The 24,393-nt window shown below is 38.4% G+C and overlaps 1 protein-coding gene across 1 annotated transcript; it reads right to left on the reverse strand.

Annotated features, from left to right (window-relative positions):
• Nucleotides 1-9,772: 9,772 nt before the first annotated feature.
• On the reverse strand, nt 9,773-23,155 carry lrrc73 (leucine rich repeat containing 73). The gene is made up of 6 exons (XM_036573405.1): nt 22,875-23,155; nt 20,603-20,763; nt 19,877-19,999; nt 18,110-18,210; nt 10,585-10,780; nt 9,773-10,147 (listed from the first exon to the last, which is right to left on the reverse strand). Exons 1-6 carry the CDS (start codon nt 23,144-23,146, stop codon nt 10,077-10,079), a joined length of 924 nt encoding a protein of 307 aa, XP_036429298.1. The 5' UTR covers nt 23,147-23,155; the 3' UTR covers nt 9,773-10,076.
• Between the last annotated feature and the right edge of the window lie 1,238 nt (nt 23,156-24,393).

Consider the following 24,393-nt stretch of genomic DNA (forward strand, 5'->3'; position numbering starts at 1 on the left):
GATTTCAGATTTCCAGAACTGGTGCACGTCAGAGACACGGCAGCGCAACGTTTTTATACACCTATTCATTTTATACTCTGAAGATGGTCGAAAACACTGTGCATGTTGCCTTTAAGTACTATTTCACACATTCTGTGTTGTTTTTTATTCATATTCGGAGATGTGATTTCATTTGGTTACTCGACCACTGGATGTTTCAGGTCCTTGCTATTCAGACGCTGTGCTCCATGCGTGTTTCATGCAGCGAAAAAAGAAAAGTCGATGGGAAATCGGACACATACGCTGAATATTTGCAGTATCTAAGTCAAGGTTAGGCATCATATTTAATTGTGTGTTGTGCAACCATGATTCATAACCTTGCGAGTGTAAAACATATCAGCCGGTTGTAGTAAAATGCATATTATTACAAGTTCAAGTCAAAGGGCCATGAGACTTCAGCCACTCTGTAATAGACTTGCTGCATGTATTTACCTTGTGACTGGTCTGCACTACACTACACTACAGTGCACTCCCTGCCTTCAATAATTCAGCTCCGTTTTCTCTGTTGAGACAAACAGAATGTGTGACGGAAGGGCTCCCAAATCCACCTCTTTTTTTTTTGCTATTCATCCTTTGTTCCTGCTGTTCCATCTTTTTTCCCCTCTCCATATGTAATTGTAACAGCCCATAATGAATAGAACTGTAACGAGCTCCTGTGCTGAATAATTGATGTTTTATCATGCTCGAAAATAGCTCGGTGATGTTTAAAGGAGAGGGGGAGACAGAGAACAGTCTGTCAGGGTCTTGCTCATGGAAATGGACGTCCTTAAATATTTCATGGCTTCATCAGATGGGATGTAGACGAGAGCTTGCGCAAATACAAAAAAGAGTAAGAAAGAAAAGGAAAGTGAAGAAACGATGTAATGTACTGTGCGTATAAATAGGCTTTTACAGCTGGTGTGCTGCAAGTTTAATGACTCTCTATCATGACTATAATTGAGTGCATGGGTGACTGACGGTTCTGTTGTTTGATCCAAGGTGACCCGACGTACGACGCAAGCAAAATGTTGACTGAGAAATTTGAGCGAAAGGGGGAAAACCGAAATGTCAGAACTGTCATCTTTTTTTATCAGACGCATCAGCAAGGGAACCACATATTAAGCTCACTCTTATCCTCCTTTTAACCTTCAACACACCCTGTAGTCAGAGTGACACACATTTTCCTTTTATCATTTGTGTGTGTATATTTGGGGTCTAGTCTTACACATTTTCAGGTTTTATGTGATTTTTGATCCTGAGGTCAAGACTCGATTCAGCTTTTTAGATATTGTTTTAAATATTTTGAGCTCTAATTCTTTGGTTTGGTTTGGCTCAGATAATAGAAGTTCTTCTTAATGCCTGCCATGCTACCCTCTAAAAAAAAAAATAACCCCCCAGAAATCACACTAGAATTTGTAAGCTCTTCAGAAAACAAGGACACACAGTGTCATTAGTTACGTTTCCATTCAAAGGATTTTTACGAAAAACGTTGTAACGCTTCAAAAGGTTGCCAGTGTAGGCTTTGGAAATGGAAATTGTCTATTTTATGAACAACAAAACTTTTTTTCTGTACGAGTCTAATGGAAACAGTGAGTGTGTACATTCACTTAATAATCTGATAACTGCAGAAAATCAGATTTTGTCAGTAATCCGATCAATGCGTTTAAATGCACTTGAGTAATCAGATGATGTGAAAAGTCTATATGAGTCAGACAGTAATCAGATTTCTGCTTTGCAACCAGCCAATAGATTTACCGAAGTTTAAAAACATCGCCATTTTCCCTGAAAATATATATACATACATCATCTCGAAGATGAAGAATATTTAAATGCTTCATTTGGTGGAGAATGTATTTAGTTTCAGCGTTGCTCCAGAAGCGTTTTGCTGCGTCTCGCGGTAACACTGCTTGCTTATTTCCAGTACTGCCGTCTGTTCTGCACATGCGCAGACTGAGAAATCCGAAATAAATCAGAGTAAGAGTTTACATACACTGAGAAATCTGATTTACTGAGCTAAAATCCAGTCTCTTCATCGAATTTCTTAATCAGATTTCTAGATTGGAGTATGTTGTTTACATGACCATTCGAATAATCAGATACTTCCAGAAATACTAATAAAATAAAATCAAATAAATAGCTATAAGTCAAACTTCCTTATCAGTATGTATACAAGCTCATACATGAAATTAAAGATGGAAATATGTCAAATGCAACTTTTGCAATAACCCAACCCAAAAGTTTTTTGGCTTGTAATGAAGTCATTATATGAAGCATTTTTTATCATTTGTGTGTAAAATTTCATAGAAACAAGCTACTGAGGAGCAAAACTTTTAGTGTTTGCAGACATTTGTGCAGAGAATTGATGGAAACAACTAATGATGCAAAGTGCTGCCCTTAGAAAGTGACAAAAGCTATTTGAGTGCTAATGGCACCCCCTTGTGGAGAATTTTAGCCTGCTAAACATGAGTGAGTGAAAGAATTACAAACCAGTTCCATGTGTTGTGAATGTGTATAACATAAGCTCCACCCACTTTATTCTGATACCCAGTTATCTGGTTTTGACAGTGATGGTGGTGGAATATGCACACACAGAACAAATGATAGAAGCGAAATGTATAAATATGAAATCAGTGAAGGAGCTGTGGTGTCTGGAATAACATTTTATCTGAATTAAACTTCAGGTTTTGGTAAACTCCCTTTAAACCAACCTGCAGTCCAGTGTTCTACTTAGTACAGTATTCTTTTATTACTTTCCTTGTTACGTTGTCTTGACCTCAGCCTAATACTCCAAACATGCCCCGTTTTCTTTTAGTCTGTGTAAATGTGCACACTTGGTTACGATACCAAAGGGTCCCCCTTCATTCTACTGTTGTTCAGAGTAACAAGTAGTCTGTGTTTCCTTAGTGTTTACTTGTTTTTGCATTTTACGAATCTTATTTGTCCTTTTGTTGTTCTCACGCTTGATTGTAAGTATCGGAGTCCTCTGGCATTTCCAGGGGTGCCCTTTAATTTGATTGTAGTTTGCATTTATGGTGCAGAATTAGGAATGTGACAGCAAAGCCTGTGAATTTCAAAATAATGACTCAGGCAGATTTCAGATACATCTAGTTTGTCTCTGTAAAACGTGTCTGTCCATGTTCTCGATCGTTTGGTGCAAAAACCACACCTCGTCTACATTTGGGTTTAATTGTAGCAATATGGTGCTTCTCTCCTTCCGTTAAGTTACCTTAAATGTTTGTGCCCCCACCCCCCAACCCCACCCCCTCCTGCGCTGTGTTCTTCCATGGCTTTGTAGAGTTTCCTTTCAGCCTCACCTGAGCGTTAAGCTTTCATGGTCATGTAGCGACACATTGTGTAATGACTGATTTTGTTTTATTTTTTTCCTTCCTGTAAAAAAAAAAATACCCTAAAAAAGAAAAATTCTACAAAAAAGACTGTTATACTCAACTAATTTTATTTTCTCAATTTGTAAACTGATGTATATTTTAAAAACAAATAAAACTATTTTAAACTTTGATTCCTTACATTGTGCTGACACCATCATTTCCACCAGTGGACTGATTTTGATGCATGTCATCCTTTGGCCTGACGTCACTGTGCCTGCGCTTGCAGCTGTGCGGTTGCTAATGTTAGAGCGCCTCCAGGTGGTCGCACTGTTCAGAGCATGTGTGTAGAATCAGCCTGAGAGCAAGACAGGTTTCGTCTACACAGGGTCGGCATTATATCTGTGAAAAATCTTACGCTACTTGCCAGTAATAATTTAATCTGATAAAAATAAGTGTTTTATTTGTAAGTTTATTTTTTGGACCATTAATAAGATCAGGAAAAACACTGAGAGAACTCAGGACAGCCTGTCCTCCTCTGGGCTGCACTAGATTTCTGTTTATGATACAAGTAGTACAAGTTTACAAGGGTTAAATGGAGAAGCTTGGATCAAGCAAACTGACCATGAAGTGTGTTTTGACATTTTTTTTCTTTTAGGGTGGCTTTTGGGAAAATAGTGCAAAATTGCCACCATGGGTATTAAACGCAACTTGCTTTCCACTGTGAATAAGATTAATTTTATTTAATATTATTATATTATATATATAATATTATATATATTATATATTATTATTATATTATTAGTACTTAATCACTGTCACAACAAAACCTTGTATCTCCAAAACAGAAACTTTAGAGGAGAAAAAACTCTGAATTGAGGTTAATGGAACCAAATCGAACAAAACTTTCTATTTCTATCAGTTTCTCCAAGTACTTTCTGTTGGTCCGCTTATCATAAACCTTTTAATGCCTCATAAAGGGCACCTTTAAAAAAAAATGGATATAAAATAGAGGTTTTGTTCAGATGGAGACAATATATAATGTGGAATCCTGCAAAAAAACTGCAGCTTCCTGTTGCAAATACCTTCTCTAATGTATAAAGGCTTTGATATTTACCTACTGAGTGGGACTGACTATGTTTGAGTGGGGAATCGTTGAAAGTGTGCAGGGCAGGGGGTCTGCAAGACTGGACTTCGGAACTACTGTCTGTGATGTAGTGATGATACTGTGGTGTGAATAATGATAAAAGCGAGTGCAAAAATTGTCTTTTGCCTGTTGTGTATTTTCAGTGGTGTCAAAAAAAAAAAATCTGGGGTCTACTTATGTTAGACGCATCCAGGATGATAGATATGACTGGTAGGTGAAATGCTCAGTAAGGTTTACAACTTCAGAGAAGAACAGCAGTTGATCAGATGGGCATATGTAATCTTTAATGGTGTAGTTTATCAGAAGATGGCCAACTTTAGTGAAGCTGTTATTAAAGCTGGTAGTCACCTCGAGTAAGATGCTTAAACAGCTGGTCCTAACAGCAGAAGAAAGGTGATTAAAATTCCACACAGTGCTTTGGGTTCATTTGCAGCTCAGATTAGATTTCAGTGACTCGAGGGCTGTGGCTGCACTGTGAGGCGGTTCTCAGGCTAAGCGGTGGAACAGACCCCTAATTAACAACGTTTCATTTCAGCAGGTGATCCAAAGCTACACTGGCTGTAGCTTGAATCACAGAGTTGAGGTACAAACCTGGGGCCGAATTACAGAAACTTCTTATCTAACTTAATATCTGACAGGTCAAGATAAGATTTTTCACAAATTCGCATTACAGAAGCAAATCTGATCTTGTTTTAGGAATCTTATCTTGGAGCATCTTATCTCAGTGTAAGAAATCTTAACTTAGAGATAGGCTCGATAGACGTCGACAATCAACTGCCATGTCTGTTACCTAGCAACTGACCATACGCGCACAGCCGAAACGTAAACACGTAAAGTAAACAAGCTCGTTTGCCAGGCAGAACAAAACTAAAGCGCGATAAACTGAGAGTTAAGAATGTTGTGTGAGCGCTTCGTGCTGTTTTTCAGAGCCGCTCTCGAGTTAGTTTCATTTCCCAGACGCTTTAGCCGAGCGCGCTAACGTTATTCCTCCTAATAGACAGACACACTTCAGCTCGACCTCCTCATTATTCAGCACCATCACTGTAATACTGTATCTGACGAGCTTTCATCAACGTCATACAACAGTTAGTTCCGGCCACACAAGCTGATTGGTTGAGAAGCGTTCTAACCGTGTTGATATTTCGCCATAACATCACGGGTTTTTCACACTGTATCACTCCGCTGAGACGCCGTTGCTAAGCAACGACTTTGACAGCTGTAGGAGACGCTCAAGCCATTTTAACGTTTTTACTTCTTACTTTGCCACAAACAGAAATGGACACTTTTAAGATCACATTTGACCGACAGCCGATTTGGTCAGACCCTGAAGATGAGACTACACTAAATTCCCAAACTGTCAGCTGGTCTGGCTGTGCAGCGAGTGGGCGGAGCTCGTTACTCTGACGTAGCAACAAGCTGCTTGTTAAGGAACTATAATTTAGCGGAAGGAATTGTTAACATTAAAACATATTAAATGAGACGTTCACGGCCCAGTTTATTAATTTCTTGTAATTCTTGGATGGTGGAGTTCGTGTCTGCAGCATCTGGGGTTTTTAAAACGCTGTTAGAAAAAAAACAGCACCGTTTTCAGTGTAGATAAATGTAGTATAATTATGCTACTTATAGGCTGCCTGTCACTACACAAAACAATAGAAACAGACGGTTAAAACAGAGACAGCTCTGGGGTTGACTTAAGGTTAAGAAAATATTCAGGATATTTTGGCAACTTAGGATGTTTCTGTAAGACCATTTCCTTATCTGGAAATAAGATAAGATTACAGACTTAAGAACTGTTGTTCTGTAATGGTTTCTTTCCTAACTTCAGTCTTAACTGAAGTTGCCATGACAACAAAGCAGATCTCACACTAAGAATCTCACATTAGGAATTTTCTGTAATATGGCCCTGGAGACCTCTTCTCCATAACGTGCGGAAGAACATTTTGTAATGTGGGTTGTGCTTCGGACCCCTTCCCCGAGGGGATGAATCTGATGATTGCAGGTGAGTTGAAAAAGTTTTCAAAGAGAACTCAAAATTTGGTGAAGGACGTGTCTTCTGAGGATGTAAGTGAATTGTCTTCTGTTGTCTTTATATCTTCATCAGTATGATGTTGATTTCTCATTTGAGATCTAAACATCGAGCCGGACCTTCTTTTTGAGCCTGTGAAAGTGTAAAAAAAACATACAAAGTGGGCCAAAACCTCTAAAATCTGATCTGTTGCCTCTGACTATTACATTAAAACAGGAAAAAAATCCATAGTGCAGCTTTACGTTCAAACTGTGGAATAAAATAGTCTAATTGGTACTTTATCATTTTTGGCACCCACCTCCTGGATGAAGATTAGTGTGGAAGACGATTCATTACACCACTACGCACTGTGAAAAAACTGCCTTCCATTTGTCTCTGTCACTTAGCAACTCAGGAGATTTCCGAGCCCTTTCATTAATTATAGAAGGCCTGTTCCTCTGGTGTTATTTGGCTTTCCTGGCAGCTGCTCTGCGAAAAGTTTCACACACAATGGTGTCCGTTTCGTTTTCCGATACTCCTCAGAGAGCTGCTTAATCAAACTGACAATAGCTGGTAAACTGAGGAAACTCCAGTGCAGCCTTCTGCTCCGGCTAAAGCTGCTACTGCTTACCAAGAACATGAGTGTTCTTACATACTGGTGCCAGTTGATGTAGATTAGAGTGAAGGTGAGGTGGAGAGACCATCAGTGGGAGTCTTGCCTGTTATCTGTGGAAAGGCCTGAAACTGTACATCATCTTGTTGTGGGAAGATGTGAATCAGAAGGTTGAATCATTGCTGCCAGCAGTGGAGGGCATGACTGCTCTGGAGTCTGTGGTGTTAAACACTGCCTCCTCGTTCCACTTGCAGCCAGTGCCCCACTGTCGTCTACATGGGTGGAAATCCCATTTGTGTTGTGGGAATAAAGCTTACATGCCGTGTACACCGTGCCAATTCAATGCCATGTTTCATTTCAGCCCTTCACCGTGGTCCTTTTCCCTTTGTTCAACATGAACTCCTATTCAAGGCCTCTGTATTGCATGCTACGGATTATATCTTCAGTCTGTAACTTCAAACAGAACAGTAACAGCAAAGAAAAATCGTGTGTTTTGGCATTCACCTCTATATACATCTGTAAACATGGTGCACCGCTGTGGAGAACCGACGAGGCAGGTTAGAAACGCATGAAGCACAAGAGGTTGGAACAAAGAGCTTTAATCGGATCACAGTTGTCCTGGAATGGTATAAACAGCATAATCAGCTTTGCACAGGAGCTGTTTTAGCAGCATAACAGCACTGAAACGTGACACCATTATAAGGAGAGTTTCATCCTTTTAGAAGGTTTAAAGAACACCAGGCTGCATCTGGTGTGAAGACACTGAAGTGCTTAGACTGTTTACCATGTTCAGCTACAGTGCATAGAAGAATACACACACTTATTGAAACTGTAGGCTTTTGTGATGTGAAGTCAAAAATTTAATTGTGTTAGATATGTTTCCATCTTTAATGGAATTTTGCAACCAACACAAAGAATAATTATTTAGCAAAATTATGTAAAATAATAATCCACCCCCTTTTTTTAGGTGTGCACAATTAATACCTCATTAAGCACACTTGGCATTTAAGTCTTTAAGCCAATAAATAAGTCTTCACACCTGGACTTTTCAATTTCTTCCCTTTCCTCCTGGACCTGTCAGGTGATCAGTCACCTGTGCCAGCACAATTTAGGTAATTTCACAGGTTATTGAGGTCTGGGTTCTGACTGGCACATTCCAATTCCTCTTCATCTTTAGCTTTCTGACAGAGGCCAGCAGATTTTTTATATTCGGAAATAGCCATTATCTTGACTACAGCCCCTGTCCCTACACAAGAGAAGCAGCCCTAAAACATGGGGCTCCCACCACCATGCTTCACAGTAGATATGATGTTCTTCAGTTGATGAGCTGTGTTGTTATTGCAACAAACATCTTCAGGCCAAAATTTCAACCTTTGTCAAATCTAATGGGTTTAGGTGATTAGATGTAGTTTTGCAAACTTTAGATGGGCTTAGATCTTTTTTCTTTGTGAGAAATGACTTCAGTTTGTCTACCCCACAGCCCAGACATGTGAGGAATTGTCATCACATGCAAGGAGTGGCCAGTTATCTGCCAGGTCATTTAATGTTGCTCTAGGTAAGTGTGCTGTGATTGTAAATTTATGCTACTTATTTTTGGATGATTTTGATGATGATCTTGGATGTAATTGGTTAACTCTGAACACAGCTACACCCTGATTATAAGAGTGTCCACACTTATGCAACCAGGGTATTGTAGGATTTAATTGTTAGTATTAGTAGTAGTAGTAGCATTAGTATTAGTATTTCTAATAATTATCTATGTTTTTCTCTTGAATTTCGTTAGATGCAAGGTTACATTAAAGATGAAAAATGTCTGACATGATTTCTGGTTTTACATCATAAAAATCCTGCAATTTCAATAAGGGTGTGTAGACTTTTTAACATTCACTGTACCTCCCAGGCAATAACACCTTGAACTGGACTGTGGAAAGAAAGATGCTTACTGTGAAATCTGTAATGTGCTGAGTGTCTCTCATTGCAGTAATAGCAGAAGCATACGCTGCGTGCTCCTTCTTAAAGGGGAATTCCACCAAATAAAAAAAATCAGTATAATTAAATAGTTAATATGTAAACAAAGTAATTCAGAGTGGTTTGGAGTGAATTGCACTGCTCTAGAGAAACTTGCTGACTCAGAATTGTTCACAGTGGTGGTGAAAGAAACCAGATGTCCTAAGAGTTTAATGCCTCTAAAAGCTCCCTCACAGAAAGTTATAACCTGAAATGGTTATGAATATGCTGCCTGAAGTCTGATACACAATTGTCAGGATGCTTTTGGTCTAAAATGTTTTTTTTAATATATTTATGGTGGAAACGTACATGAACGGCACTGTCAGTGAAAAGGGTTTATCAGATATTTTATTTCAAAATATTTATTTTACCATGTTCACTGATGGTTTTGAATAGTAAATAAAATTGTCATATTTGTGTTGTAGACGCTGCAACCCCTGGTTCCCATCACTACCGCTGTAAAGAAATCAGAGTCAGTAAGTATTTCTAGAACAGAGCATTTCACATCAAACCACTCTGAACAGCTGAATTCTACAGAAATTTGGAGAAACTAGTGGAATTCCCCTTGCAATTAGAAGACTTGCTCTCATTTGATACCTTTATGTTCATCATAGAATGTTGACCAGACACAATTCTGAACAGGACAAAGCGATTAAAAAAAAGTTGTAAATAGATTTATTCAGACATCAGGCCATCACAACAATCCTACATAGCTGTTCAAATGAAGAGTACACTGTGGCTGCTTAAATAGCTGCTTATAAATAATCTGTACATCTGGAAAATAAATAATTCACTATAGAGTATCATAAGTCACTTGGTGATCGAGGTTTTTATTTTGTGCCAGCTTCAAACGGTCTACCGCTAAGTGCTACAGGTCATGCAGTATGAGTGGTTGCACGCTAACAGGTGGTCTGGCGGTAGCGGCGTGCAGTGCAAACCTAAAACCAAAGGCAGCTCCAGTTATCACATCTCTGTCTCTGCCAAAAAGCTCTCACCCAGTCCTGATGTCATCAGGACCATCTGGGAGTTGGAGCCTGAAAGGGTCAGAGATAATCAGGTAAATGTTTGAAAATGTCATTCTAAGGAAGAAAGGAAAGGACTATTCCGAGTTCTATAACACTGCTTCTCTTTCTACTGTTATTTTTTCCCTTTTTCATTTACTTTATATACGATTATGTTCATTCACCAGATACACTGAGTTAAAAGCTACCTTCTTTTACTCGCTTTTATACAGAAACGACTCTCTACCTATTGAAAAGCATACAATCTGTCCTCATATTGCACAAGAAAGGCTACAAATACCCCTTTATTACTTTAAACACCAAGGCTCCTGTTCTTCAGAGTCAACCGGTGACCCCTGGACAGTCTTTCACACAAAGAAAGAGAAAAGAGAGCAAAAGTAAAAGAGCCTAACTGAAACAGTCTGAAGCGGAGAGTGAGGCAGAGAGAGAGAGAGTGGATCAGCCCTTACTGCTGTGAGGGAGCCACGCAGGCTTCTCTCTGGGCGCTACAGAGCTGCCGCGGGCTTCGGCCTCCTTGTCATCGTCGTCCTCGCCTTCGGACAGCAAGTCGGATATCTGCTGCTGCAGCTCGGGGCTGATGGCGTTCTCGGCCAGCACCAGCACACGCAGGCACGTGGGGTAGTTCTCCACCATGTCCAGGAAGACCTGAGGATGCAAGGATAGAACACATAAATACAGTCACTGCAAGCTCTATCTAATGAGGGACATAAGCAGCTGCCTAGGGCACTGTGGCCACCAGGGGGCCCTATAACAACTTCGGGGTTATTACTCTGCCATCATGTCAAAGCTTCAGGCAAACCAGATTTGTTTCTTGAATCAGGTTTTTTGAGACGACTGTATTCACTGTTATTTACAAGTGACCAGATCGGATTTGTGTGTCCAGACATTATCAACCTATCTGCATGGGTTGCTGTGGTAACTATGCAGGCATCAGTAACTACGTAGCTACACTGGTGACATGGATTTCAAACGCAGATGTAGGAGAGATGGAGGTGCATCATTTCACCCTCCAAACTCATCAAAATTCTCAGTCATGAATCTCTGGCACTCTTCTTGAGTCCCAGCGCTTCTGTCACTCTGACATTTGATTGACACTGTTGTTGTGTGACGTGTTGCGTGTGACAAAAACACCCTCTGAAATCCAATTTGAGCGGCCAGAGTATTCAGAATGAGATGCATCTGTAAAAATTTGATTAGAATCGTATTTCAAACCACCTCCAAATGTGATAATTTCATGTGGTTTTTTTGCTGTCAAAATCAGTCTGGATATGCTAAAAATCTGATTTGGGCTGCAGTCTGAACAAGGCCTAAGATACTTTTATAGAGGGGGGGGAAGCAACAAGTTAATCATGTCTCAAAAAAAGAATGCACATAGGCTCAAAACAGAAAAGCAAAAGAGAAAATGTAGAGAAAAAGATTAAAGAGAAAAAATTTTTTTTAACATTATGCCATTCTGAGGTCTGTCTAATGAGGCAGGTTCAATGAGACTTTCAGTTTTAGCTTCACAAAACCTAACAAACACAAACGTGGTTGACTCATTTTACAACAGCGGCTACAACTTCCTCTGTTACTCCAGGTCCAGATACTCAGGCTGTAATTAATCCTCGTGCACATGAAAGCGTGATGTTTATGACCACCAGCCAATCACATGAAACATAATGAGTCGTCAAAGATGACAAATAATTCCACCTAAATATGTGAAAGTAAACCATTTATAATGCTAAAAATGCAACGTCACCACCGGGGTAGATCGAAATAAGCTTGGTACGCATTGTGAGACGAGAAGGTCTGTAATTTAGATCATATATGATTAGAACCTCAAACGAGCATCCAATCATCATTTATACACAAATTAGCCACCTATAACTGTACATAATTTAGACAGCTTGTGGTCGTCATTGTTTATTAGTAAGCCTCTACTAGTACATCAGCAAGCAAGATGGGCGGCCCCCAAAAATCCTCTTTAGAGCCCCCAAAAATCCTCTTTAGAGCCCCCAAAAGGCTGGAGACGGCCCACAGTACAGTAGGATGAAGGACACCGGAGTGGGTGATATACTGGAAGGAACTGAGCACATCAGTATCTGAGTGAAAGCTTTTAGCGCTGAGCTATTTTTGCTCCTGTTCTGTCCTGTGTGTGTGTTTGTTTGTTCTTTGCTTTGTTTGATGGAAAACACAGATAAAACAAACACTTCTGTCTTCCAATATAGGAAAGGATATCGTCATCGGTTACTGTCAACTCAAAACTTCCAAAAACTCAACTTTTTTTGTTTTTGTTTTTTACAGTACTTAAAAACATCAGCTGCCTTTTACATTGCACATTTCATCATGAGTGGACCAACAGAGCTGATCCAAAATAGCTCAAATAATATAAAATCTCATAAACATACTTTAAAGTTGAGAACACTTTTCCTTCTCCTACAAAGTTACCACTGAGATTTTGTTATGAAAGCAAGCGCATACATATGTACCATTCTACTAAATTCAAACTGCAGCCCCACAGTAAAAAACACAACTAAGTATTTAGATCTCAGATATTTACAAGGATTATTTTATTAATAGATCAATAGTAATACGCTAAATATGTACAAAATCATCATTTATAGGGTACTTTCTATTGGGAGGTGGCTGTCCCAAACCTAAATTTTAACTTGTAAAAATTAATACCTACATCTTTTTTGCATTTTTTAAAAAGTTGTTTTTTTCCATTTCTTGTAAAGTGAGGTTGAAATATTTAGATTTATCAAGTTTAATTTTTAAATTAAAAAAAAGTATATATAGGTGGAGCCTTATTTTTGCCACACCCCTGCATTTTAGAGCAGGAAGTGAGACTGCATCCCTGTCCCTAGATTCCATTGTTTTATAGGAAATGTGTCCCAAAGTCTGAAAATCAGTGTGGAACAGTAAGAACTGTCACTACCGAAATGCACATTTTCTACAATTAAGTAAACTTGTTCTAATGTGTTTTTGTGTTTTTTGAGTTCTGCTCAAAATTAGCTACAATTATCACTACTGAAACAGTCATTAATGAAACATTTACTGAAGTTTCAGAAGTGTTACGCTGGTTTTGGTAGTAAAATGGATTGTTCAGTCATTTGTAGTCTACAGTCCTATATATATATATATATATAGGACTGTAGACTATAATATATATATATATATATTATGCACTGAAAGTTTATTCCCTGCAGATTGTATTTTCATTAATAATCAACTTTTTCCCTAAATTGCCAACTCATCTCTCAGACTGTCTTGTCAGTAGCCTGGGTAATCTTACTGACTTCACAGTGGAGTCTATTTCAGTGATACTACAGAAGGACACTTCATGTGAAGATATTTTCATATCTCAAAAAAGCAGTGTTTGGTGTAACACATTATGACTGACTGGCTAAAATAAAACACTCTTGCAGAAGTGAAATCAGCTTTTTAGGCTATTTTTAGATGCTGAAAGTGTTAATGGCCAACACTGTAGCTGCAGCGTGACTGTATCTCTAAAATCCACACTGTGAAAGACTGTCATCCTTGAAAATGTGGGCTTAACAAGAGTAAGTGGAGAAAAAATAGTCGTAATATTTACATTTTTGCTTGGTTGAAGCACTGAGTGTCTGACCAGTCACTGCTGCTCTCAAATCTAACATAATATGGATTTAAATTGTAGTTTTGGGATGGACTAGTCCATTATTTCCTAGAATTAATCAGTTAGCTTGGTAGCAGTCTCCAGTAGTGGAGGGAAGAGATGATAATTGAGATAAAAATGACAGAATCATCTGAAATAAGACCATTATGGGAAGCACTAAGCTGAAATTCTGCTGAAACTTCTGCCTCAAGCTAGTTTCTGACTCCAGTTTGCAGGAATTTCTCTAATATTACTGAGCTGAAGGGCTTTGGCAGAAGAGTTAGCTGACCTTCCTCAGCAAGAGATGAACACATTACTATTTATCTTTTTCTCACCCACTCGGTGAGTGAGAGGAAGAGACATGGAAAGAAAGAGAGGCTGTCACTGCTGATGGAGAGTACTTTGATCATGTACTTTCAGCCACTGTGGGTTGTCCTTGGTTGAGGTGTGTTCACCCATAAGGTGTCCTCAGCCAGCTTCTGCCTTCATCTGTACACACATGAAAGGCTCAGGAGAATGACAGCACTGGCTCTGTAATAAGGGGAGTTAAGAGGAGTGCACAGATGAACAGCACACGTGGCCCATTTAATGGCTAAATAAGGTGTGCAACATCGCCCCCTACTGAAGCACTGTATACAGCACAATTTCTCTGCCCCATTTATTCATCAACAGACAGTTCCAGTTGTGGAGGGCCATATTTTAAAGGAATGGTTGAGCTGAGGTTAAGGTTAGGGTTAGGGTTAGAAATAGGGCCAGGGTTAGGGTTAGGGTTAGGTTTTGGGTTGACATTGGTATGGTTAGGTTTTGCATAATGGAAGTAACATATTAACAACACATCTACTTAATGTAAGTAATGTATCAACAGAACATCTACAAGATATTTACTTCAGTGTATTCAGATGCTGCACTACTGCTACCTCGCTGATATGTTGTTGATGTGTTACTGATAATTTGTTAAGAGCTTATTAATCATCTACAAAGAACTACTCCAAATAAAGTGTTACCACAAACCTAAATATGGCATTCTTCTGCAAATATCAGTATATAATGTCAATTGATTTGCTAAGTTTAACATAAACTATAAATGTGCCATAACTTTTGAACAGGCCACATTTCATTAGAATAATTCAAAAATATTAAATTCAGCAAATAAACAGTCATTGTGCATTAAAATTTTCAGGAGTGTGTGCTCTGTAGAAGATGTGTTAACTTATTTACACTTAGAAAAACAACAAAACATGACATTTGACCAGAAGTGCCTACGACTGTCTAACAAAAATGCTGATGCGCACTGCATTTACCCGCAACACCACCAAAATTATGGGCTGTGGTGAGACATTTCATGTGTAAGTATCGGTGTAAAAGGTTTATTTTATGACTAATATAACTCTAAACTACCTGATCCATTGTTTCATAGGTGTGGATGTAGCTATTCGAATCCATGGGTACCCAAACAGAAATGAGGTAAATTATCTTCTGCTCAGTGGATGATAACATTTAAAGCAGAGAAATATCTTTTCTAAGTTCAGCTACCATGCTTAGCCGCAGTATGTTACTTCAGATGTTAACGCACTTGTGTATCGTATTAGGTAAACCTACCTCATACTCTGTGTGTGTGTGTGTGTGTGAGTGTGTGTGTGTGTGTATATGTTGAATTACATTTATATTCCAATAACCATCTAGGCTATATCCTCAAACCATCATGAGTTCAGAGCATGACCCTCTCTCAATTTACATTCTTTTTAAAACGGGTTTAACAGGAATTTCAAATTCAAATCATAATAAAATATCTTCCTACTACTTACAAACATAAATGCGGTATTAACTGAAAGTTTAGAAACCACACTTTCAACAAAATTTTACCACATTTCAATAAGCTAAAGTAAGAAATAATATTAAATTACACCATGCTTTTTATTTTTAAGAGGTAAACTATACAACCTTTTCATTCAATCAAATTATGCTGCAGAGATTGGTGCAAGTACCAGTGTACAAGTACATACTTGTTTCATGACATGCATGACTTCCACATCTCATCAGCTTTTAGGGATTTCAAGGTGGTATAGCACATAGCATGCCTAGGCTCTATCTACTGGCACCACTACTGACTGATTAGACTTTAATTCTCATCATAAAAATGATGTCCTCCCATGGACAATGATAGTTTCATTGGCTTATTTTTCATAAGCTACCTATGAACTTCAGCTTTCCCTTTGTGGGAAAGTCCAAAAATAATTTAGCACTAAAAAAAGTAGTCTGTTAGTACTCTGTTTATTTTATTGGACAGCAGTGAAAGCCAAACCTCTTTTGTTTTCTAAAGTTACATCTTTTTAAAACAGGAATTTTCAGCTCAGGTACAGAAATCTTGATTGGCTCATACTTTCGCCTTTTGCGAATGCCACAGCTTAATTTAGTTTATGTTGTTTATGTCTCTTTAACTGAATCCCTGTTTCTGACTCTGAATGCTGAGCTACCATCAGGACTCAGCTACTTTCATATGTTCTGCTATCTTCTTATGAAATCAACAGTTTTTAATTATAGTTTATAACTATAATATATTATATATTAAAGTGCAATTATGTAATTTCAGTCACACTGCTGGTCTAACAGTTGGAGTATGTTCTTTCAAGAAAATATATCTTCTTAGAGGAGCTAAAGATAAAAAGTAATGTGTCTTTTGGTTGCATGCAGAGGCGGCCATGGCTGTGAGTAGATATTTGAGCCTGGATGGCTGTCCTTACTTAATGATCCTCATTCGATCATCCCATTCACATCATTTATAACAATAAATTCACCCACATTTCTCACTTCTTAACAATGAGCCAAGACCTTAAAAAAACTAGGACTTAAAAAAAACAATTTAGAAACTACGATGCCAAAATGCTGAGTCTTATTTAAATGCACACTATTTTTCTATTGAGCTTGCTTTGTTTAACTCACATGTGAGCCTATCACTGTAAAAAGGCAAAACGTGTATATATAATTATTTTTCCACCTGTGAAATGTGTTATATACATTATTTAAAACATCTGCTATTTTAAACATATCTGTTGTTGTCGGAATAAAACTTCGTATCTCCATACTTCAGTTTTTGACATAATTTGAAAATACATGTTGGCCTTTACATTATATATAAATTTCATGATGAATGGACCAAAAGAACTGACACAAAATTACTTGTAAAAAAGTCAGGTTCCATTGACTTTCATTAACAGTAAAATAGGTTTTTTCCTTCTCCTGTAAAGTTACCATTTTGGAGATACAAGGTTTTCTTCTGACAACAACGATTATATTCTCCATAGAACATTTTTGAAAAGGGGTCTATATAGCACCAAAAAAATGTTCTTCTATTGTTACAAGGTTGACATCATAACCATAGTTGAACCATTTTTGGTGCTATATAGAGCTCGTTTCAAAAAGGTGCTATGTAGAACCACCTACAACACATTCTCCATCAATCTGAAGAACACTTTCATGATGCAAAGATCCCTTTAATCATGCAAAGGGTTCTTTGAGTGTTCTATTTTTCTATCTATCTATCTATCTATCTATCTATCTATCTATCCATCTATCTATATATATATATATATATATATATACACACATACATGTATATTTAACCATTTTCTTTACTAAAGAACCATCAAACCACCAGCGTTTTTAGGAGTGTACTTATGTCATCTGTATGTAGATTATGAAGTAAAGCAATACCCTAGTTCATCACTAGAAAGTAATGACTACTAAACCTTTGTAATGCTAGCAAACTGTAAATCAACTTGACACTAAGTACTGTCAATTCTAGTATGTAGATCCACAGAGTTCGTAAAGACTGAGTATCTTCAATTTTGCTAATGCGCCTTTAAATAAGGTGTATGTTTAAATAACGTGTTCCATATAGTGATAACTTTTCTGTATACATTACAATAATAGCTTTAGAATGCCCGAGAAAAGCCCTGTCCAGAGTCTGATGCTGATTTGCTGCTGAAATTTCACCTTATAACATGAAGAAGAAGAATAACATAAAAATAACAAGTGAAATAAAAAGTTTATTCGCTTATTACATATTGTGATAAAGTGCTTGGCAGCATATTAAATGTGTGCATGAATAGAGGCTACATTGCTTGTAATTCGCAAGTAAAAACCCCAAAAAGATACAGAGGAGAGTCGTGAAAATGAACATGGGCCAAAGTATAGCAGTTATGCAAATGTTTAAAAGAAAAATCAGACATAAAACTAACTTATGAATTATACATGGACTATGAAATATTAAAATACTTAAAGGACAGTACCTCACATCTTGCAAAATGCATTTCTTGATTACATGCATGTTTATTCATGTACCTTTCGAATGAACTGTTTACCTGTGCTGATTGATTTGTGAGCCCTGTTCCCTCCAAGTCTAGAACTTCTAGAGTCCGGCTAGAAGCCACAGCAACAGCCAACATTCCGGCAATCTGGTCCCCTAGGAGCCAAGAGGAACAAAAGAAAAAGGCAGAGACAGAAAGAGAGGTCATGCTATGGTTATCCTTGGAGTCCAGAAAGTGCAACTACTGCATTTCTCCAGCAGCTTGGACACTAGTGTGGCAATTTCATTCACTGGAGAGCAATGCTCAGCAAAAAACTAAAACAAAAGATGTAGCTCCAACACTTTCTCTCTGAGATCTCAGGGGAAACCAAGCCTACCTGCTGATGTCAGTAATTATCGAGGTGGGTAGAGTCTGTATCAGAAGCTGGCTACACAATTAGCCTTACATCCTGAACATTCTTGAGCAAATCAATGAGAGAAAATGTCAGTTGCAAATAAAACATCAATATTTGGTCGCAGTCGTTTTAGTTATAAAGCTATATCCATGGACAACTGAGCCAAAACTAGTGCTGGGTGGTAGTGACCAAATTTAATATCATGATATTTCAAATATATCTCAGTTTCAGATTATATTTAAGTTAGCATTAGTTCATTATATTTAAGTTAGCATTAATAAAGCTAATAAGTTAATGTTAATAAAGTTAATAGGTTTGCAATAATAAAGTGAATGACCCCATACTTTCTTATTGCTAGTATACTATATGTTAAAGAGCCCATATACATTTGTCTGATATTTTTCCCCTGAAGTCAACTTACAATGTTTGTGTGGTTTTAAACCAAAAAAACATAATTTACTTTTACATGACCATTTTCCAATCTCTCTTTATCTCTTAGAATTAATAAGCAGTGTGAATAGGAGGAGCTAAACTACTGTTGGCTGAAGGCTGAATAGGCAGACAAATGTAGACACACTGTTTTTTGTGACATCACAGATTCAGTACATTCAAAACAGCCTGCTTTTGCAGCTTAGTTTACATATATTGATGTAACTGATGTATCATTGAGGTGTTTAAAAACTCCAGCAGCACTGCTGTGTCTGATCCACTCATACCAGCACAACACGCACTAACACACCACCACCACGTCAGTGTTACTGCAGTGCTGAGAATGATCCACCACCCAAATAGTACCTGCTCTGTGAGGGTCCATGGGGGTCCTGACCACTGAAGAACAGGGTAAAAGGGGGCTAACAAAGTATGCAGAGAAACAGATGGACTACAGTCTGTAACTGTAGAACTACAAAGTGCACCTATATAGTAAGTGGAGCTGATAAAATGGACAATGAGCATAGAAACAAGGAGGTGGTCATAATGTTATGCCTGATCGGTGTATATATATATACCAATATCCTGGTACACCAGTATTTAAGACATATCACAACATTACGACATGGATCAATGGATTACAAATATTATCATGCTTTAAGCCTCATGAAGCATCATCATGCATACTAATGCAGCTGAGAAAAGCCATACATAGTATAATGTCATGGTACCCTGTCACTAATATTGTATTCCAAGACAAATAAATTGCTCCAATGCCTGAGACGCTAAACATGAAGGCAATATCACCACAGTCTGGTGACTTCCTTACTCAAATAAACCAGATTTAACCCATCTGTTAATTGCCAGGTTTTGTGGGTGTGCCTGAGTAGGTGAATTACCAAAAAAGAGTGCTGGAGCTGACTTTCTAGGACCAGAGTTTAATACCCCTGAAGTAAAGGTTGATATGACCTCTACCCAGCCTGTCGCGAGCTGCTTACCTAAGGGATTGTAGTCCAAATTAAGGACCCGTAGCTGGGAGCTATGGGCCACAGCGATGGCCAGTCGAGCCCAGCCCTTGGTGGTGATTGCTGGGTTTGCGCTCAAGGTCAACTCCCTAAGACCTGCAGAGCAACATCATAAATTAACACAACCAAAGTTGTTACTAGATTGAAGTAGGGATGTACAATATGATAATATTTTATTATAGTTGTGATACTTTTTGCTATTGTGATACATAATATACATTTATGAGCATATTGTGAATATCAGTACTGACCAACTGCATGTTTCGTTCCAAAGAAAGCACAATTAGTCCTATTTAATTGGACTTATTGCAGCACAGTATGTGAAAGGTTGAATAACAATGATCAAATTCACAGTTTTTTTACAGCAGTTTTTAAAAATGACACTACTTGAGCACTTTGTCTGTGTCAGAATATTGTAACAAGTATCATGCATTGTGAATTTTTCGTTAAGTATTGTAATATACTATGTTTTCCACATTGCCCACCCCTTGGTTGGAGCTTGAATATCTGCAGGGAAAAAAATGAACTTGGAAGCTGAATGTTTGTTCCAACACTGGCTGCAATCCAGCTCTCAATACTAACATTTGAGTAATGTTAATATTTATCATAGCTGGGAAATCTGAGTGTATTGGCACTGTGTCCCACTGCATTTTCTGTGGTTCTTCATGATTGCTGCCATGAATATTTGTGAAGTTATACCAGATTTGGCTCCGTCTGGAGGCAGCATGCCACAGATCAGCTGAACTGCCTCATCTCCCAACATACAATCCCCCAGATCCAAGGACACCAGCGAAGGGTGCGTTGACAGCGCTGTATTCAGGGTGACCAACCCTGCATCTAAAAGAGGGCTTCCATGCAGACTGTAAGAGAGAGAAGAGCACAGACAGAGGAAGAGGGAATGTTTTAATCAGACATACAGACATGACCAGACTCCAATATAGCCCATTAGTTTCAACTGGCATTAAGAATTAAGGAACTGCTGAAATGGTGCCATAGAAGACCCAGAACAAGCTTAGGACTGTAAGACATATTACAGAAAAAAGAATATATATTACATTTAATGATGTGCTTTGTGGATGTTCAAAGGTGTCTGCAGCTGAAATACGATATTGGTCCTGCCAGCTGGAACTCTGCCTGACTGGGACTTAAAGGACAATCCTATTATCACACAACACCATTATTAGTGCAGTGCACCAGTGCTGGACACAGGATAATCCAAGGCTATATAGACCTGTGCTGACACTACATCACTACAGGGGTGGGTAGAGTACAGTAATCTAAAATCTAAAAATAGGAAAAGTCTTGTTACTTTAATAAAATTATGATTTAAGTAGAAGCAAAATTAGCCAGCTTAAGCAATATGGGTGGGGAAAAAGGTCATCTCAAAAACTCTTCAAGGTCTATAGTACTACAAAACTGCTCTTGAACCTTCTCAGAACATCCAGCATCTTTCAGGATGCAACTGCTTGTTTGATGGTTTTCCTTCCTTTTTTTTTGGATGCTTTCAGACTAAAAAACAAAATTCTAAAGCCTGAAAGTGAGAAGTGTTAGCAACAGCCAAGCGGTCCAGGTGCTGCAGGTGCTGAACCAATACAGCAAAATGAAACACCACAATTAAATGGGATTTTTCAAATGTTCCCCATAATTTAGGTTAAGACATAAACAAAATCATTCAGAGTGATTTGATGAGAAATGCTCTGTTCTAAGGAAACTTACCAAGTCTGTATCCTTCACAGCAGTGGGGATAGGAACCAGGCGGCCAAGAAATTTAAGGGTTTAGACTCAAAAGCTCCCTCACAAAAAGTTATTACATGAAATGGTTATGAATGCTGCCTGATGCCTGAGACACTGTTTTACAATAGCTTTGAGAAAATTTCTGAACATTTTACGATAGCTTTAAGATAAGATTTTGGAAATTTAAGATAGCTTTGAGGTTTAGTTTTTGGGCTGCAGTGTACTACTATAAATCCATTCAAGGCGAACAGGTACATTTCCAATATTTTGCCAATATCAGTATTATATATAAACATGTGCAGGTTCACTGGTCATTTTGGATAGCAAACAAAATGGCTATATTAATGTTGTAGACATGTGATCCCTGGTTCCTATCACCACCACTGTAAAGAAATCCGAGTTGTATGTTTCTCTACAATGAGCCATTTCACACCAAACCACTCTGGACGACTTTGCTTACATCTCAATGGATCAATCAGGCAGAAATTTTGAACATTTTTTTGACAGGAACTACATGTTAATGACTAAACTGTAGCTAAATAAAAAGTACAAATCCATTAAAAAGTGCATGTAACTGAGTAAATCTAACTCATTACTATCCAGCTCAGGTCACTTTAAAACCAATATGCAACAACGCCAAACAAACATATGTCAGAAGACTAGCTAGTGTTATTACACATGTTTAAGGTAAATAAATAATGGTGCTTCACTCTTAAATGAGACGATTCTTCAGTAAAGGCAATGGTTCTACTGAGAACCATGAGTTCTATACACAACCACTGTATGGTGGTTGTATGGTGAAAAGGTTCTGCAGACTAATGGAGAATGTGTTGTATATGGTTCCTTTTTAAAAATGGTTCTATATAGCACCAAAAAGTGTTCTTCTATTATTACGATGTCAAGCTTGTAACAAGAGTTGTACCCTTTTAGGTACTAGCTATGTAGAGCCGTTTTCAAAAAGGTACTACATAGAACCATATACAACACATCCTCCAGCAATTTGAAGAACCACATCACCATGCAAAGAACCAAAGTGGTTCTAAATAGAGTTCTTCACTAAAGAAACCCTGAAGAACCGTCTTTTTTCAGTGTGTAAAGTGTTATAAACACTTATTAGTGTTATAAAAACTTATTAGTGTCCTCCATTCATTTTCCACACCAACGTTAGTCAAGCGTTATATGTGAATATTAACAATAATTAGAAGAAATAAAAGGTTAATTAATAAAAGGCACTTACAAAAGCGTCTGAATGGATCTGTTGGCCTCGAGCGCGTCCGCGAGCTGCTTGGCGCGACTGCCGCTGGACACCACGCCGAGGTTCAGGTTGAGCTGCGCCAGCGAACGCGACTCGGACACGCCGCGGCACACCCGGCCGAAGTCCCGGTCAGACAGCTGGCAGCCCCGCACGGACAGCAGCCGGACGCTGTTCTCCTTCAGACTCTCACAGATGTCCCTGATCTCCGCCCCGGACAGCGCCTCGCCCGTTATCTGGATTGAGCCCGGCAGCATGACGGCGGAAGCTCGGGGCAAGTCACGCGCGAGGCGGCGGCGGCAGCAGCAGCGGCGGCGTCGTCATCATCATCGGTCCGGTTCACTATGACAACCGAAAAGGCACCAAACTTAGATTTCAGAGAAGAAACCAGAGAGAGAGAGCGGGCCGAAAACACAGAGCCGTTTCTGTCGCCTTACTCGATTACACACCGAACACGACGACGATGCGCGCGCAGCCCGGTTTGAAATAACGAACGGCGAAACCGTTGGTCGACGCTGACACTAGTGATGTTAATTTCGATTCAGTTTATCGAACCGATTCCTTCGAACTGGCCGTTTAAATGAATCGAACCCCCGGTTAAATGATTCTTTTGATTCACAAGTCAAGTCTGCTGTATTTTCCGTTCCTCCATTTACAATTACACGAACACAGATACTTAATTTATGTATTCAGAATACATAAAGTATCTGTGTTCAGTCCAAGTTACATTTCCTAAAGGCAGTATTCAGAATACAGTTACTTATTACACCTTTAGAATACTTTTACAATACGTACCTGCTAATTAAAAAAAAATATATATATATATACAATCTTTAAAAGAAACACCATCAATGCTTGTTTATTAACTATTTTAAATCAGCGTGGTGTTTAAAGACGTACTCTAAAGACGAAGTAAATCAATGGCTTCTTTATAAACATTGAAGTTGCTGCTAAAGCCTGAGTAGACTGATAAATCAATGTGATGATCAGTTATTAATCTCAGTGTTACTGAGCTCTGCTAAAGCCTGATTAGACTGATAAATCAATGTGATGATCAGTTATTAATCTCAGTGTTACTGATCTCTGCTAAAGCCTGATTAGACTGATAAATCAATGTGATGATCAGTTATTAATCTCAGTGTTACTGAGCTCTGCTAAAGCCTGAGTAGACTGATAAGTCAATGTGATGATCAGTTATTAATCTCAGTGTTACTGGGCTCTGCTAAAGCCTGATTAGACTGATAAATCAATGTGATGATCAGTTATTAATCTCAGTGTTACTGGGCTCTGCTAAAGCCTGATTAGACTGATAAATCAATGTGATGATCAGTTATTACTGAGTTGCTAAACTCCTTTGAGGGATGAACAGTTGTTCACAGGTTATAAGCTTAGCTTTGGTGTCGTACTGGACTTGTGCACATGTTTTGTGTCAAGTTACATACATGTTATTAATTGTAAATCACATAGCTACCCAATTTACAGCCCAAATTAGCAATATTTTGCT

The sequence above is a fragment of the Colossoma macropomum genome, unplaced genomic scaffold (genome assembly GCF_904425465.1).
Source record: "Colossoma macropomum unplaced genomic scaffold, Colossoma_macropomum, whole genome shotgun sequence".
NCBI classification, from domain to species: Eukaryota; Metazoa; Chordata; class Actinopteri; order Characiformes; family Serrasalmidae; genus Colossoma; species Colossoma macropomum.